The sequence below is a fragment of the Coregonus clupeaformis genome, unplaced genomic scaffold, assembly GCF_020615455.1.
Source record: "Coregonus clupeaformis isolate EN_2021a unplaced genomic scaffold, ASM2061545v1 scaf0377, whole genome shotgun sequence".
Classification (NCBI taxonomy): domain Eukaryota; kingdom Metazoa; phylum Chordata; class Actinopteri; order Salmoniformes; family Salmonidae; genus Coregonus; species Coregonus clupeaformis.
This window is the reverse complement of record NW_025533832.1, coordinates 291,851-307,816: the sequence shown is the minus strand read 5'-3', so window position 1 is coordinate 307,816 and position 15,966 is coordinate 291,851. Positions and strand designations below refer to the sequence as shown.

Genomic DNA, 15,966 nt, shown 5'->3' with positions numbered 1-15,966 from the left:
CAAACAAGTTCCAGCCCCTAATCCTATGCTGGGAGCACTTACATATTGATTCTGTATGAAAAAGGATGGATGAATGGGCAGCAGCATGGGGTTTTTACACACAGACATGGTTGCCTTCTTCTGGAGGAAAAAATAAAATATGAGGAGAGGAATAGAAAGCAGTAGAGAGAGAAAACAAGATCACAGCTGGACTGTGAAAGAGAGAATGGGGAAAGGGCTGCCATCCTTTGATGGCTCCGGCCAAACTGTCCTGCTTTATCTCAGCGTCTGTCACCGTGGAGACGGCTGCTCGCATCAGCACCAGCCCTGGGGGGATAAAAGAGAAAGAACAAAACAAATCTACCGGGGAGCATCTTCCTCTCCTATTCCCTTGTCAGTCCCTTGAATCAGGGAGGGAAAACTGCAGATGAAAGCACGACAGCGCAACCATTCATCATCTCCCAAAGCAAACAGACCCAAAAGTGTCTTCTTCACTCTGTGTTGCGCTATGCGTCAGCTGGAGACAGACAGAAGGAGAGAGGGAGAGAGATAGTGTGTGTGTGTGTGTGTGAGAGAGAAGGAACAGGGACTAGAACAAGAACAGCAGCTAGGCTATGCCTGGCAGCAGCTGGATGTGCTGTGTTTAGTATGCACACAATGTCTATTTGGATACAATCCCAGCCAATTTTCTACGGTATTAGCTTCAATTGTAAAGCCTCAGTGAACAAGGATATAGCTGCACAGTAGGGTGACATTGCAAAAGCTTCTAGAGCCAGGAATTACACAGGGGCAGGTAGCCTATATAGAGCTGGGTGCCATTGTTGTTAATGTTGAACACTGTCACCTGGAATTACTTTTGTATAATTTCAGCCAGTAGTTTTGAAAGTGCCACTCATGAGCCAAAAGTGGTCCCCTTTTTTGTGTATTATGTCATCAAATTGTGTACTACAGTACGTCATCCATTTTGTATGATATGTTATGTCCTGCAAATATTGTTGTTTTTGCAATGATATGTTTTCAATCCAATTTGTACTATACATTCCGAATTTGTTGTGCTTAATATCCTGGAGTGCATCTTTAAGTAGGCCATAACTTTAAAAGCCTGTAGTCTCTTTGACTGTGATTTGTCGCTGTTGACCGTGGTAACTTGCTCAAATCGGCAGAACAGAGAGAATGGATAGGATCATTTTAATTTTCAAATGTCAACTGTCAAATTTCCCAATGTTCAATTTGGTTGCGGGGTTACAGTTCAGCAGGCAGTGTCTGATGGGATATATTCATCATCTATTGGATAATTGTAGCATTCTGCTACAGCTGTATGGACCAGAAACCATTAGAGGAGATTCGTCCAATAAAATTATTCATGACTCTGTGAAAAGCTGACATTAGAAAAAGATGTGCTATATTATTAAAGGCCAGGGATGAAAGATTGCTAAACACAGGTTCGATGGTGGATCCCGACCGAGCCGTTGTCATGGAGATTGTGATTTTTGTAATTGCGATTTTGACGCCCAATGTGAGGGCTTCTGGGTTTAAAGCTACATTCTGGGATTACTTCAACACGCCCCAACATATCAATAATTTAAATAACCATTCCCAGATTCCAAATCCCAGACTGTGCCTTTAATACTCCCTGTGGTCCGGGACACAGAACCTTGAACGGTTGAACCTGACTGACAGTGCAGCTGAATAAATAGCAGCAGCAGTCTGCAGAGAGAGTGGGAAGTCTGGCAGACGTATACCCAGGAGGAGGCTGCAGTCAGGCCAGCTGCAGGCTGGAGCCAGGCATGCGTTTGACACTTACTGTAGCCACATGTGGCCTGGCAGAAGACAGCAGAACTGTGGGGCTGAATGCAAGTTACCCGTTTCACACCGAGAAGATGGACTGCAGGTGATGGGGCTATTTTTAAAGAAGTCCGTGCCTCTAGAGAGGCAATGGGACACTTTTTGAACGCACTTTTCTCCCACTTTGTCCTTTATGGATTTGAGCCCTCCTCAAGTTTATAGATCCAGTCTGCTTTTCATGATTTCCAATAACAGAACGTGGAAAACGAATAGCAAGAATTCAGCGGTTTTCCTTTACATTGAGGCTTCACGGTGCTGTGAATTGCACAGTAAGTTTGCAAAAACCTCTACATGATTCAGAGCATCCACTGTGCAGATTTTCCTTGACATAGTTTGCTACTGACATTTGATCTGGGATAAGTTGAATAATGATGGGTGACTGGTGTGACAGTGACGTCTGACTTCTGTGGGGTGTTGTTGACTGTGAGAGATGACTCAGGTTCCAGCTGTGCTGTGAAGTCTGTGTGACTGAGAGAGAGAGTTAGGCCTGGGCTGCATGTGATAATGTTTAAAGTCTCCTTACACACACACACATGCAGGTACATACTGTGGATACCCACACACACGCTGTGGCGAGGGTGGAAGGGCCCCATCCGTGTTGTCAACAGGATGAGAAGAGAAGCAGAGTGATGGAAGCTGGGACAGTGGCCTCCTCCAGGGCTAGCTGTGGGATTTCCTCCAGAGAAAATAGAAAAATACAGACCCATATAAATAGATCCCATCCACCCACAATACTGATAAGTGGATAAACAAGACAAGATTTGTATTGCATTGAGTTTCCTATCGCACCCTAATGTGCCCCTTTCAATCGTGATTTGTGTCTAAGTTCAGTGCTTTTTTTTTTTTCTGTCATACAGGCCAACAATTACATTAACACGGCTCGTATGTGATTTATTAATATGGATGGGCATAAATCCCTTGCATAAATCCATAAATACTTTATTTTCAAGGATTTCTCTGTGCCACCATTTCAGATATGTATTACAGAATGTGGTGTATGTCTGTATTGTCTGACTGAAATGACTGAAATGACTGTGGCTGAAATGTGTTGTTCCTCTCTCTGCTACTGCAGGTTGGAGAAGAGCCAGTCAAGCTGTGCTCCCTACCGTCTGCAGCTGGAGCAGTGTCTGTCTGCCGACCAGGTGCCCACCCCAGAGCTCATCCAGGGCTACCTCAAGAAGGTGAGCCTCAGATAAGGCCCTGTCACACTATTGAGACGAGCTGAGCCAAGCCAAGCTGTACTGAGCTGGCCTGGTTAGTGGTTAGGCATCCACAACTGTGCTGAAAAGGACATCGACGTGAACGAAAATATTAAGCCAGCACAGTTTTGTTCGGGTGGCATGATAGTGTGAAAAGGGTATAGTGGACTCAGATCACGGACACAACAGACCATCCTCTAGATCCTAGAGGCCCTGTGGGCAAAAACAATCTCTTATCTGTTGGGTTTCATCTTTATCTCGACTCGATTTCCACAGCCAGCAGACGAGACCGTCCTTAGTTTTAATAAAACATTGGGGAGTGGAAATGGGTTATCAATTCAGCCGGCCAGTCGCCTGAGGACCAGAGTTTCATTCTGACCTTCAAACTCTCGGCTCCTGGAGCACTCTCTCTACTATCTGGAAAATAGGAAATATGTAGCCTATGTAGAACTGGAAAATGTAAGTCTTTACAGAGGGCTGCTCTCATTCTGCAGTGAAGACATGTTAGCACTAATCAATCTCAAGCAAGCTGTCACGATCGTTTACGGATGAGACGGACCAAGGCGCAGCGTGATAAGCGTACATATTTATTTAGTACTGAACACACGACAAAAACAACAAACAAACAATACGTGAAGTCCAAGGTAGACTAAGAACATACCAATACGGAACAAGATCCCACAACTAATTGGTGCCAACAGGCTGCCTAAGTATGGTTCCCAATCAGAGACAACGAGCTACAGCTGCCTCTGATTGGGAACCACCCTGGCCAACATAGATCTAAATGATCTAGAAACTAAACATAGAAAACCTAACATAGAAACTACACACCCTGGCTCAACATTTAAGAGTCCCCAGAGCCAGGGCGTGACAATAACCATATCATATACTGAGATATCACAGATAAAAGCAAAGAGGCTTGTAATCGTAAATAGCAATGTAACAGAAACATATGATGTTTACCTGTTTCTCTGATCTGAGCATGTGCAATATACAATAGTGTGATTTTCCATTCAATGCAGACCATTTCAAAGGCTATCCATTACCTTCACACCTGAGTTGACTCACATTAACACACACACACACACACAGTAGAAATGATCCCTCTCCCTCATTGACTGGCAACGTTACCCTCAAATGAGATACAATATTTTCGTCTTGGCAATTCCATTTTGCAATTTCGCTGGGAATAAAAATGTGCAAGTGCTGAGCAAACGTTCAATAGATATTAAACAATGCAGCTAGGAAACGATGTGACTATTTTACAATTTCATTCATAGAGGATCACCTGTGACATGGCGCCTATGCTGATTTGATTTGGATTCTCCTGGTCCCCGGCTGCAGATAGCAGAATGTGCTGCCTCTGGCTGGATCTTATGACAGAATGTGAATGGAGAATGACATCATTAACATTGCTTGACAGTTAGCATTTCAATTTCATTTGATGGAATATCCAAATATTGACATAAAATGCCAGATGACAATGAAATGGGAAAAGCAATGCTTGATTTGGGTTGCAGTCCTGCCAGGGCTGGAGCCATTGCAATCCAATCAACTCTAGTTCAATTTGAATGGCTGATGCTGGGAAGAGGGGTGGAGGGAGGGAGGGTGGCTCTATAATTACATGCAAATACCAGGTATGTAAACAGTTCCCCTGGAATCCATTTGGTTGACAAAATAGGGAGTAAATTAGGGAAATTCAGGGGGGAAAATAGCTATGGTTCTACAATGGCACGACCTAGCAATGTGTGCTTATGTTCTAGGTTGTGTTTCAAGGTTATCACAAATGTTTTTGAAAGTCCATTGAGCACTAGCTAAAACTTTGTGTCACGCCCTGACTCTAGGGACTTGTATTTGTTGAGTCAGGGTGTGTATTTTCTGTGTTGGGTTTGTCTATGTTAGTTTCTAGATCGTTTAGATCTATGTTGGCCAGGGTGGTCCCCAATCAGAGGCAGCTGTAGCTCGTTGTCTCTGATTGGGGACCATACTTAGGTAGCCTGTTGGCACTAGTGGGGTGTGGGATCTTGTTCCGTGTGAGGTATGTTATTTGTCTACCTTGGACTTCACGTTTCGTTTGTTGTTTTGTCGTGTGTTTAGTCATTAATAAATATGAATGCATATCACGCTGCGCCTTGGTCCTTCTCGTCCGTAAACGATCGTGACACTTTGATCTTACTCATGATTAGCCAACATGATCTTAATTGACAGTCCATCATAACAGAGCATACAGTGTTAAAGGTTGTTATTATTAAATAGTAATGGTAAAAGTCAGGTCGTCCACGGATCTCTCTAAGGTTGCTGTTTGTTATCTGTCTCTCCAGCAGATCCAGGATGCTGCAGACCAGGGGGTCATGTTTGTGGGCTTCATCCAGGAGCCGTGTGGGGTACGAGGTACCCAGACCAGAGAACCAGAGACGCCCTCCCTCTCCCTCCACTCCAGCCCCAGCTCTGTGCTAGGCTCACTGAGCAGCCGAAGCCCCACTAGCCCCCGGATCCATGGAGAACCAGAAGCCCAGGAGCAGGCGATGGACACTGGGGCCGATGAGGACCAAGGCTCCTTATGTAAGGGTGGGGAGAGGGAGGGCCAGACTGGGAACACTGGGGGGAGTGAGACTACTGTGGAGGAAAGCAACCATGATGGGAGGTCCTCTCTTCCCATAACACCATCCACAGAGAGCGAGCAAGATCACGATCAGGATCTTATAGTGGAAGATACACTGACACACAACAATAACAAGACGAACACCATAGAACTGAAGGAGAAACCAAGCCGTCACACTCAGAGAGCCAATGGTGAGTATTGTCAGATTTACATTCGTTACTATGTAATTGGATTCATATACAGTATGCCAGGCAAGATTCAACTTGAAACAGCATAAATGGTTCTTCAATTTCCTCACACTGGTGCAGCATAAAGTTGGCTTAAATTAGCATATTTCAGCATTTTAGACAGGGGCGGTGTGTTCAATAGGGCGATATGGGCGACGCACTGCCAAACGGGAAAAGGAAGGGATTTTTTTTCTAATCAATTATATCACGGCAACAGTAGTTATCAGTGTTGTAATCTAGACGTCTGATCTGCCACAGTGCCACTAAATGTCCAATCAGGCTAAAGTCGTGCTTCAAATGGCCCCCCCCCCCTTTTGGGGCGATTTCAGTCAGGTTGAAAATCGCCCAGAAGTCTGTCATAGACTCCCATGTAAAATCTATTTTTTTCAAATATCAGAGCTTTCAATACAATCTCTATGGGTTTCTGAGGGCTTGCACTTACGCGCTTTCGTCATACGTAACGTAACCATGAACGTAACTAAGAAAAGAGCGGGTAGCCTCATCAATCAATTCACGTACTACTATCAAGATGGCTATAGCGTTCAGTGCAACTCGATTGTCTCTTTGAAATAAGTTACTTTTTGTCGGCGAACAAATCAAGATAAATTGGCAACGAAACAATTAGGACCTCCCAGACCAAATTTAATAATTCAACAGGTTTCTACTAAAGGGGGGAAGTCCTACACCCGAGGATTTTCCAAAAATTGGTACGAACGAAAAACCTGGCTAGCAGGCTGCGATGTAGCTAATGCAGTCTTCTGCTACCCCCCTGCTTACTCTTTCACCCTGAAGGCGGCACGGCAGACAGCACCGCTTGGACAGCGACTGGTGTGTAACGGACATGCACCATCTTTCAGGAAAGATTAAGAAACATGAGCTGTCAAAGACCCACATGGATAGCTGTTTGAGATTGTCTGCTTTGGGGAGAGTGAACATTCCCACTCAACTGGATGAGGGATACAGGCTAGCTGTCCGCCGCCACAACGATGAGGTTAGTGTTGATAATCACAAGTTTACTGGAGAACTGAAACTGACAAGGCTGACAAGATAGGACCCTTTTGTCCATTGTTATTGGATAGGAACAGAACTTATAACCAGCTCCTGACCTAAATAGATCTTAGCACAACATTTTACTCAACATATCATATTCCATATTCACTATAACAAATATATTTACTACGACATTAGCAAGAACCGCCACATCCTCAGCCGGCTAATCCAGTGTGTGAAGTTTTGCGGAGTGTTTGAGTTAGCTTTGCGAGGCAAAGATGAAACTGAGGGCTCCACCAACCCTGGTAAGCCAACACTTTTGAGATCAGTCAATAAATGCTTCTGGTATTGACTTATATGCTGCCCCTGTCTTCATGTTGTTGCTGGACATATCTTTTTTAAAATGTGTGTAGGTCACCTAAATCATCAGAAAAATTGCCCCCCCTGAGAATTTTTTCAGGAGCCGCCACTGATTTTAGAATACCAGATGGACAGCTCTTCTCTCTTTTTTTCTCTCTCCCTCTCACACACATTCTCTTTCAACCCCAGTTGTAAAATGTGCTCATAAAATGTGCATGTGTGTTGAATGCACCCCTCTGTGTGTGTGTGCATGTGTGTGTGTGCATGTGTGTCCCCATACATGCTTGGCTCCCTGTAGACACAGCACCCTGGTCCATCTGGACCTCCCTCCAGTGCGTATTGCAGTGAGATAATCCCCAACTGACTCGTCCCCCCCACCACCTCACTCAGTCTTATCCCTCCTCCCTCCTCCCTCATCCCCAAACCACCATAGTCCACACCACCACAACAGCATAGCCAGCATGGTGTGTGACCGTGTGCTAAGTGCCCTTGTCCTCTTCACTAATGCTCTCTCTGCTGAGATTGACTCAAAGTCTCAGTTCTGGGTGGCTTTGCCCCCATAATCCTCCTGATTCCAGAGCTGGAGGTGTACAGTAAACAACAGCAGAATGTGGAACAGGGAACAGGGTCACAAGCCAAACGTCAGAAGTGAAACTGGGACTGACCAGAATTGAAACCGACATGCTCTAAAATTGCATCAAAGAGTGTTGAGGTGATTGAAACTAGTGCTGAGAACATTCCTGTGGGATCATATGTGTGAGAGGAGGAAGTGATAGTATGAAAAAGACAGAGATTGGACAAACATCACAATGGTCACACACATCATTATTGGCATTACCTCTTAGAAATTAAGCAGTATGAAGCTAACCACTCTCCAACTAAAAATCATGTTGCAGAGAAAGCTTGCCTACATGTTGGTTTGAGCATTTATTTATTATGAAATATTAGCCCTGATTAAATCAGTGTTGAGGAGGGTGGATTAGCACAACAGATGCTGTCATGTTCAACAGTGGTTCTGTACAGTACACGTTATCAGTTAGGGTTATGGGGCCTGACCTTGTCACTTGGACGGGCACCCATCAGACCTTAAAGGGACCCATTTGGAATGTTGTAATTGCGTTCAGCGCTCATTTACTCGTTAGTCGTACATTTTCTCAAATTATTGGACCACACAAGGTAACGTCTCATAGCAGGTCTGTCATCTGATCTCTTTCATGTGACTGCGGCCAGGCAGGTCTTAATAGCCGATACACCCTACTGTGTGTTATCACCATCCTAATCTCAGGGCAAGGCAAGGGCGATCCTAAAATATTTGTTTAACTTTGATGCCCATGATGCTAAACTTGTTGAGTCAGTTGCGTTTTGAAGTGGTTATCATGTGGGAATGATCTGATATGTATGGATCCCTGGATTACTTTATTACCTCTACCGTAGCTCAGACTTAACCTTGCATACAAAGTTAGCTGTCAAATGGAAATAACATATGCTACAAATTGTTATAAATGTTGTAACAGCATGTATGTTATACATTTTGCCACGATTATCTTATCTTTAAATGCATTACTATTGAGTTGTCTGGTTTAGTCGAATGCATTAGTGCAAGGTTTTATGCTATGCATAAATTATGAATGGTCTGTGACACATAGCAGACACAGAGCATTTAGTGGAATGATGAAGCTAGCAGTTCTTCAAAACCGATGGCCTTGAACGAGTAAACATCAACTTTAATATTATGTGAGAGCCTCATTTAAATTCACTCTTTTGGGGGAAAACAAACTGAAAAATTAAGATTAGTGGAGAGACTTTGTTGTATTGACTTAGCTTAGTTTTCAATAAGTTTGTAGTTTCTCTAACGTATGCAGGGAGAGTTGTAATGCATTATTGTGATTCAGTTATGATTCTGGAGCTTTGAAGAGTGGAAAACGACAAGATTTGGAGGCCAGCTGTCACGTCAGTCAGACGTGGCAGAAAGGAAATGGTTATAAATGATTCATTCTTCCTGGGTGTCTGACTGACTGACTGACTGACAGAAAACCAGAGCAACTGAACCATGGTCCCCTCTGATGCACTCTGTGTGTGTGTGGGTGTGTGTGTGTGTGTGTGTGCCTGTGTGTGTGTGGGTGTGTGTGTGTGCGCGCCTGTGTCTTTTGTGAGTCTTCGTGTGTGGGAATCTAACACATTCTGGCCCTCCATCTGGTTCACATGGGAATGGCAGATATTTGCATTAAAAATAGAAGATTATGCTTGATTTAAATGGCTGCTGCCAAAACAAAAGCCCATCCAAATTTGTATGCATTGGTCCATATTAAAGGAGGACCATTTCAATTGAGGCACAAGCCTTTGGTAGGAGATTGTGGAAAAATATGAGTCAACTCTGTTATGTGTTATTAATCACCTCTGTTATTGGGTATGAGTCAACTCTGTTATGTGTCATAAATCACCTCAGTGATGGGGTATGAGTCAACTCTGTTAAGTGTTATAAATCACTTCTGTTACAGGCTATCAACTCTGTCACGTTATAAATCTCTGTTGCATGACATGTTTCATGTCAGCACAATCTGTAGAGATTGAGATTGAGTGTTCTATGTTCTCAGGGGTGGATCTGCTAGCCCTGTTCAACCACCCAACTGACCGTGAGGGCCAACTGAAGTACTACACTGTGAAGGTACCGCTGAGGGTTCAACTCCGTGACGAGGGGGGCAAAGAGGTGGAGGCCAACTGGCTTGATCACATGACCCAGCACTTCAATAACGGGGCCTCACTTGTTGATGGATACTTCCACCTGGGCAACGACAACGGTAAACAAACTATCCAACGTCCACTTAATGTTTTTACACACATCACATTTTTATTCAACATCTGTTCTGTTATGGTATAGTACTAGCAAAGTAGTTATGGAAAAATCCGACTGGCACACCTCTTATTTTGTTCCACATTAGTAAATATTGTAAAAAAAAAAAAAAAAAAAGACGACAAGGCAAGTTATTACTTAGCTATTGCCAAAATGTCTCCATATCCTGTCCCCTTTCAAACTGTTCAGTCTGTAATGTTGTTGTTGTTCTGATAGTGTGCTGTACTACTCCTCTACGGCACGTTGCACTCTGTGTCTAGACCCTGGGGCATGCCACTTAATTCTGATGGTGACGAAAACCCCCAGCTTGAGTAAATAAGAGTCATAATTCATTAATCTCCTAAAGTGAACGCATCAGCGCCTCTGAAACACAGATAATTAACCTGATGGCAAATGAGTGCCTCCTTGCATATTTTATCTCTTTAGAATGTGGTAATGGACCACGTTATTATAATTCATTTTTTCTATTAGGTTATTGTAATATATTTAGCATTTTTATGTGTGGTTAAGATATGCATCTTTTATTACAGAATGAGTGTATTATAAAAATAAATATAGGCTAGGCCGTGTTCTTTATTGCTCTGGAAATGTCAGCTCTCTATCAGAAATAGCTTGTCAAGTATACTGTAAAGGGAACAGCCTGCCAATGCATGCCTGCCAAACCCTTTTAAAAACAAACAAGTTTGTGTTGGTGAACGTTGTGTTCGTGTGACCCTCTTGGGAACTGTGAACTGTAGGATATCAAAGCCAAGGCAACATCACGTGTTTGTTGCTAATTACATCAAACGGAGGAGCGTCTGGTTTTAACAAGCCTGAGAACCCATGGCCATGCAGACAACTCCAAATTTAGCACCTCTTTGAGATCCATTTCTGAATACATTAGAGTATGAGAAGAAACTCTTCTCCCTGACGCTTGAGACCATGTCCTCTCTATAAACATCAAGGGCATTCTGGAATGTGAAGCACCACAATAAAAGATGTAGCGTGTCAGTGGCGATGACACTCAGTTTGATTGGAGATTATAATGAGAGTCACAGCAGAGCACCAGAAGTGCACAATAAGTATTTCTGATTGTCATCACGTCCTCTGTCTCGGATGTAGTGCAATAAAACTGTGTACTAATACTCTGCAATATCCTCTTATGCCTTGTTTTTTTTATGTCTCTTTTGTTGTTTTCTGAATGTGGTCTTGTTGTTGAGGTCTTCCTCTGAACTGTTTGGTAGTGCACCTACTTTCTCAATCTTCTCCCACTTTGCATGACATCATAGGCCTACCAAAGTAACTGCCAGTGGAATAACTTATGTATGTAACAACCCTAAAACAAGCCAAGCAAATGTGGTTACCGGTAGGCAGTTAACCCTTTAGGTTTTCTTTGAAAACAGAATTGACAATGATAAGAACTATGTAACTCCCTGTACCCTTCTAATTACAGAGGAATCATCTCTCTGCCATGTAAAGTTTCCCTCCATTGTTCTGTACTTGTTTACTCCTAAAGTCCTACGCCTCTTCGAATCCATATTCATGAATTCCCCCTGCTTGGCTGGCCTTTTACTAAACCCGGCACTACCTCCCGATTGTGGGGAATACCACACATACTGTCTCTCCTCCTGCTCCTCTGCCCTCGCCCCTGAAAATATGGGTTTCCATCTTGAAGCTCACTGAGGAGGCAGGGAGGTGGGAGGGGGGCATAAATTATGTTTAATATCCCGGCGAGGCTAGGTGGGATGGAGCTGGGAGACTGGTAGGAGTGGGTTCAGAGAGAAAGAGACCTCGCTGGCACGGAGGGTTGGATATTAGTTTGTTATTGAATTTGCAGATTGTGGCATTGGCAGGCGGCTCCTGTGTAACGTTAACGGCCCCGCCACCCTGCGGTGTCATGAGACGGGCATTAAAGATTCATACCCAGCCCAGCGTGTCACAGCGCCCATGCAGCCCCACATGGCTACGCCGCGGCTGGAGTTCTGAGGGGGAGCGGTTTGTTTACTGGGGAGGTGACACTAATGGCATTGACTGGGAGTTTCTTTGTTACACTTAGCTTTCGTTATCTCCGGGATTTGTAGCCGGCGCTGTGAAACATTTTAGCTATTCATATGCATGACAGCTAGCACAGTGCTTGGCTTTCTGTATTCAGGCAAAGCCGGTGGAGAGAGAGAGAGAGTTCCCCAGAAGGTATTACTTCACAGTGAAAATAATAGAGGAAAGTTGTGCTGGCATTTTTTTATGGCCAAAGATTGATTGTGCAATAGGGCTTGAAGGCCTGTGTGTGTGTGTGTACGCATGTGTATGTGCATGACTGTGAGCAGTGGTGGAAAAAGTACCCAATTGCCATACTTGAGTAAAAGTAAAGATACCTTAATAGAAAATGACTCAAGTAAAAGTGAAAGTCACCCAGTAAAATACTTGAGAAAAAGTCTAAAAGTATTGTTTTAAATATACGTAAGTATCAAAACTAAATGTAATTGCTAAAATATACTTTAGTATCAATAGTAAAAGTATAAATCAATTCAAATTCCTTATATAAAGCAACCAGATGGCATGATTTTCTTGTTCGTTTTTTTACGGATAGCCAACGGTACACTAACACTCAGACATGATTTACAAGCAAAGCATTTGTGTTTAGTGAGTCCGCCAGATCAGAGGCAGGAGGGATGACGAGGGATGTTCTCTTGATAAGTGTTAGGCTATGGTTCAACCCAGCACTCAGAGAAACAAACACGACAAAGGGAGTGGAAGAAACAAAAATACTTTAATAAAAGTTCAAATTGTCTTAGTCCAAAAACAACTGAAGTAAAGGAACAGAGTGGGCTAGTCGGCTCCGGAGGAAGGAGAGGCTGAGGCAGGCAGGCAGGCAGGCAGGCAGACCGGCAGGCAGGAAGGCAGGCAGGTTGGGAGGTATGTCTGAACGCTCTGGTAAGAACAACGATCTGGCGCCGGTGGAGAGCCATGCCCCGGAATAAGTAGTGCAGGTTGATGAGAGAATGATGCAGCTGCGTAGGCAGGAATCACTGGAAACAACCCGCAGCTGCACAGGAGAGGCAGATCCTGAGCACGCCCCCTGATCCACTCCAGACACACCCACATAAAGGGGACAAACACATATACAGATACAACAGACAGAGGGGACAAAACAAGGAGGAAGGGAAACAGAAAAGGGAGAGACAAGCTGCCCACATAACAGTACCCCCCCCTCAATGGTCGCCACCTGGCGACCCACCAGGCCTGTCAGGGTTGCCGTGATGGAAGTCCGTGATCAGCTGAGGATCCAACACAAAACGCTTAGGGACCCAAGACCTCTCCTCTGGTCCATAACCTTCCCAATCGACTAGGTATTGGAGACCCCTACCCCGCCTCCGAGAGTCCAGGAGCCTACTGACGGTGTAGGCCGGATGGTCGTCAATGAGGCGAACAGGTGGAGGTGGATCAGCCGGCGGACACAAAAGGCTGGAGGACACAGGTTTCAGTTGGGAGACGTGGAAAGTAGGGTGTATCTTCATGGCTGAAGGCAACTTCAAACGAACCGCAGCGGGGTTGATGATGGACTCCACCACAAACGGACCCAGGTACCGAGGAGACAGCTTGCGTGATTTGGTACGAAGAGGTACGTTCTTAGACGACAGCCAAACCTCTTGACCAGGATGAAACACAGGTGCGGGAGTCCTGCTCCTATCCGCTGTCATCTTGTTCCTGTCGGTGGTCCGAAGCAACGCTTCCCGAGCGTCGCGCCACACTCTCTGGCAGCGGCGGAGGTTCTCCTGAACCGAAGGAACAGCCAATTCCTTCTCCTGAGCAGGAAACAGAGGGGGGTTGATAACCCATGGTAACTTCGAAGGGTGAAAGACCAGTGGCAGAGGTGGTGAGGGAGTTGTGGGCGTACTCTATCCAAGGCAGATGTTTGGCCCAGGATGATGGATGTTGAGCAGCCACACAACGAAGGGTTGCTTCGAGGTCTTGATTGGCTCTTTCTGTTTGACCGTTGGTCTGGGGATGAAACCCTGAGGATAGACTAACGGAAGCACCCAAAGCAGAACAGAAAACCTTCCAAACCCGGGAAGTAAACTGTGGGCCTCTATCAGATACGATGTCCACAGGTATTCCATGGGGACGGAATACATGTTGGACTAGGAGGTCCGCTGTCTCACTGGCAGACGGTAATTTTGGTAATGCTATATAGTGAACAGATTTAGAGAATCTGTCCACAATGGTAAGTATAGTATCATTACCTTCAGACTTGGGTAGGCCGGTGACAAAATCCATGGCTATGTGGGACCAGGGACGGCTGGGAACTGGGAGGGCTAGCAGCAGCCCCGAAGGGGACTGATGGGAGGCTTTGCCCCGAGCACAGGTTGAACAGGCTGCCACAAAAGCCCGAACGTCAGTTTCCATTGAAGGCCACCAAAAATGTCTCCTAAGCAGCGTCAACGTGCGTCTCATCCCAGGGTGACCAGCAAAACGGGAGGTGTGAATCCACTGCAACACCTGAGACCGGACCGTCTCGGGAACAAAGAGTAGGTTGGGAGGTCCATCACCCGGTCCCGGGTCCGTGGCAAGTGCAGTCTTCACAAGAGACTCGATCTCCCACTGTACTGCCGCCACGACGCATGAGGAAGGTAGGACTGCCTCAGGCTCGCTGGTCTCCGAAGGGTCAGCAAACTGGCGGGACAAAGCATCTGGTTTAACATTTCTTGACCCCGGTCTGTATGTAAGAATAAAGTTAAACCTACTAAAAACAGGGCCCATCTGGCTTGGCGTGAGTTGAGTCTCTTAGTGGCTTGGATGTAAGCCAAGTTTTTGTGGTCTGTCCAGACCACAAACGGCAGTTCAGCTCCATCCAGCCAGTGCCGCCATTCTTCCAATGCTAGCTTGACCGCCAGCAGTTCTCGGTTTCCAACGTCGTAATTCCGTTCTGTGGGTGACAATTTCTTGGAGAAAAAAGCACAGGGGTGAAGCTTTTGGTCAGTGGGGGAGCGCTGGGAGAGGACTGCTCCCACACCTGAGTCCGACGCGTCCACCTCCACAACAAACTGTAGAGAGGTATTGGGGTGTATCAACACAGGGGAGGTGGAAAACAGTTCCTTCAAAACCCCTACCGCCTGCTCCGCCTCAGGGGACCACAGAAAAGGGACTTTAGGGGATGTGAGTCTAGTAAGGGGTGCCACCACTTTACTAAAACCCTTAATGAACCTACGGTAGAAGTTAGCAAAGCCCAAAAATCGTTGAAGTTGCTTACGGGTGGTGGGTATGGGCCATTCCGTCACTGCCCGGATCTTCTCGGGGTCCGCCTTCACCTGCCCGCTCTCAATGATGAAACCAAGGAACGATGTAGACTGTTTGTGGAACTCACACTTCTCTGCTTTGACGTACAGCTTGTTCTCCAAGAGCCGTTGAAGGACTTGACGGACGTGTGACTCATGCTCCTCGGGTGACTTGGAAAAAACAAGAATATCATCCAGGTATACAAAGACAAAACGGTTCAAAAATCCCTAAGAACATCGTTCACCATGGCTTGGAAAACAGCAGGGGCGTTTGAGAGCCCAAAGGGCATGACCAAATACTCAAAATGTCCCAGTGGAGTGTTGAAAGCGGTTTTCCACTCATCTCCCTTTCGGATCCGGACAAGGTGATAAGCGTTCCTGAGGTCGAGCTTGGAGAAAACTGTGGCGCCATGCAGAGGTTCAAAAGCAGAGTTGATGAGTGGAAGGGGATACTTGTTTTTAACAGTTATGTTGTTTAAACCCCTGAAATCGATACAGGGGCGTAACGACTTGTCCTTCTTTTCCACGAAAAAGAAACCTGCACCCAAAGGAGACGACGAGGGACGGATTATGCCCGAGACCAGAGAATCACCAATGTACTGCTCCATTGCCTCTCTTTCCGGTCGGGACAGATTGTATAAGCGACTAGAGGGCAAGGGAG

At 45.4% G+C, this 15,966-nt stretch overlaps 1 protein-coding gene across 2 annotated transcripts in view; it reads left to right on the top strand.

Annotated features, from left to right (window-relative positions):
- The window catches only part of LOC121563380 (raftlin-like), a 77,965-nt gene that overhangs the window by 33,709 nt on the left and 28,290 nt on the right, over positions 1 to 15,966 (top strand). Inside the window, exons 4-6 of one of the 2 annotated variants that reach the window (XM_045215140.1) lie at positions 2,897 to 3,005; positions 5,348 to 5,816; positions 9,797 to 10,000. In XM_045215140.1, coding sequence (XP_045071075.1) covers positions 2,897 to 3,005; positions 5,348 to 5,816; positions 9,797 to 10,000 — 782 coding nt within the window. Of the gene's footprint in view, positions 1 to 2,896; positions 3,006 to 5,344; positions 5,817 to 9,796; positions 10,001 to 15,966 lie in introns of both variants that reach the window. The other variant, XM_045215139.1, reaches the window with a different exon arrangement.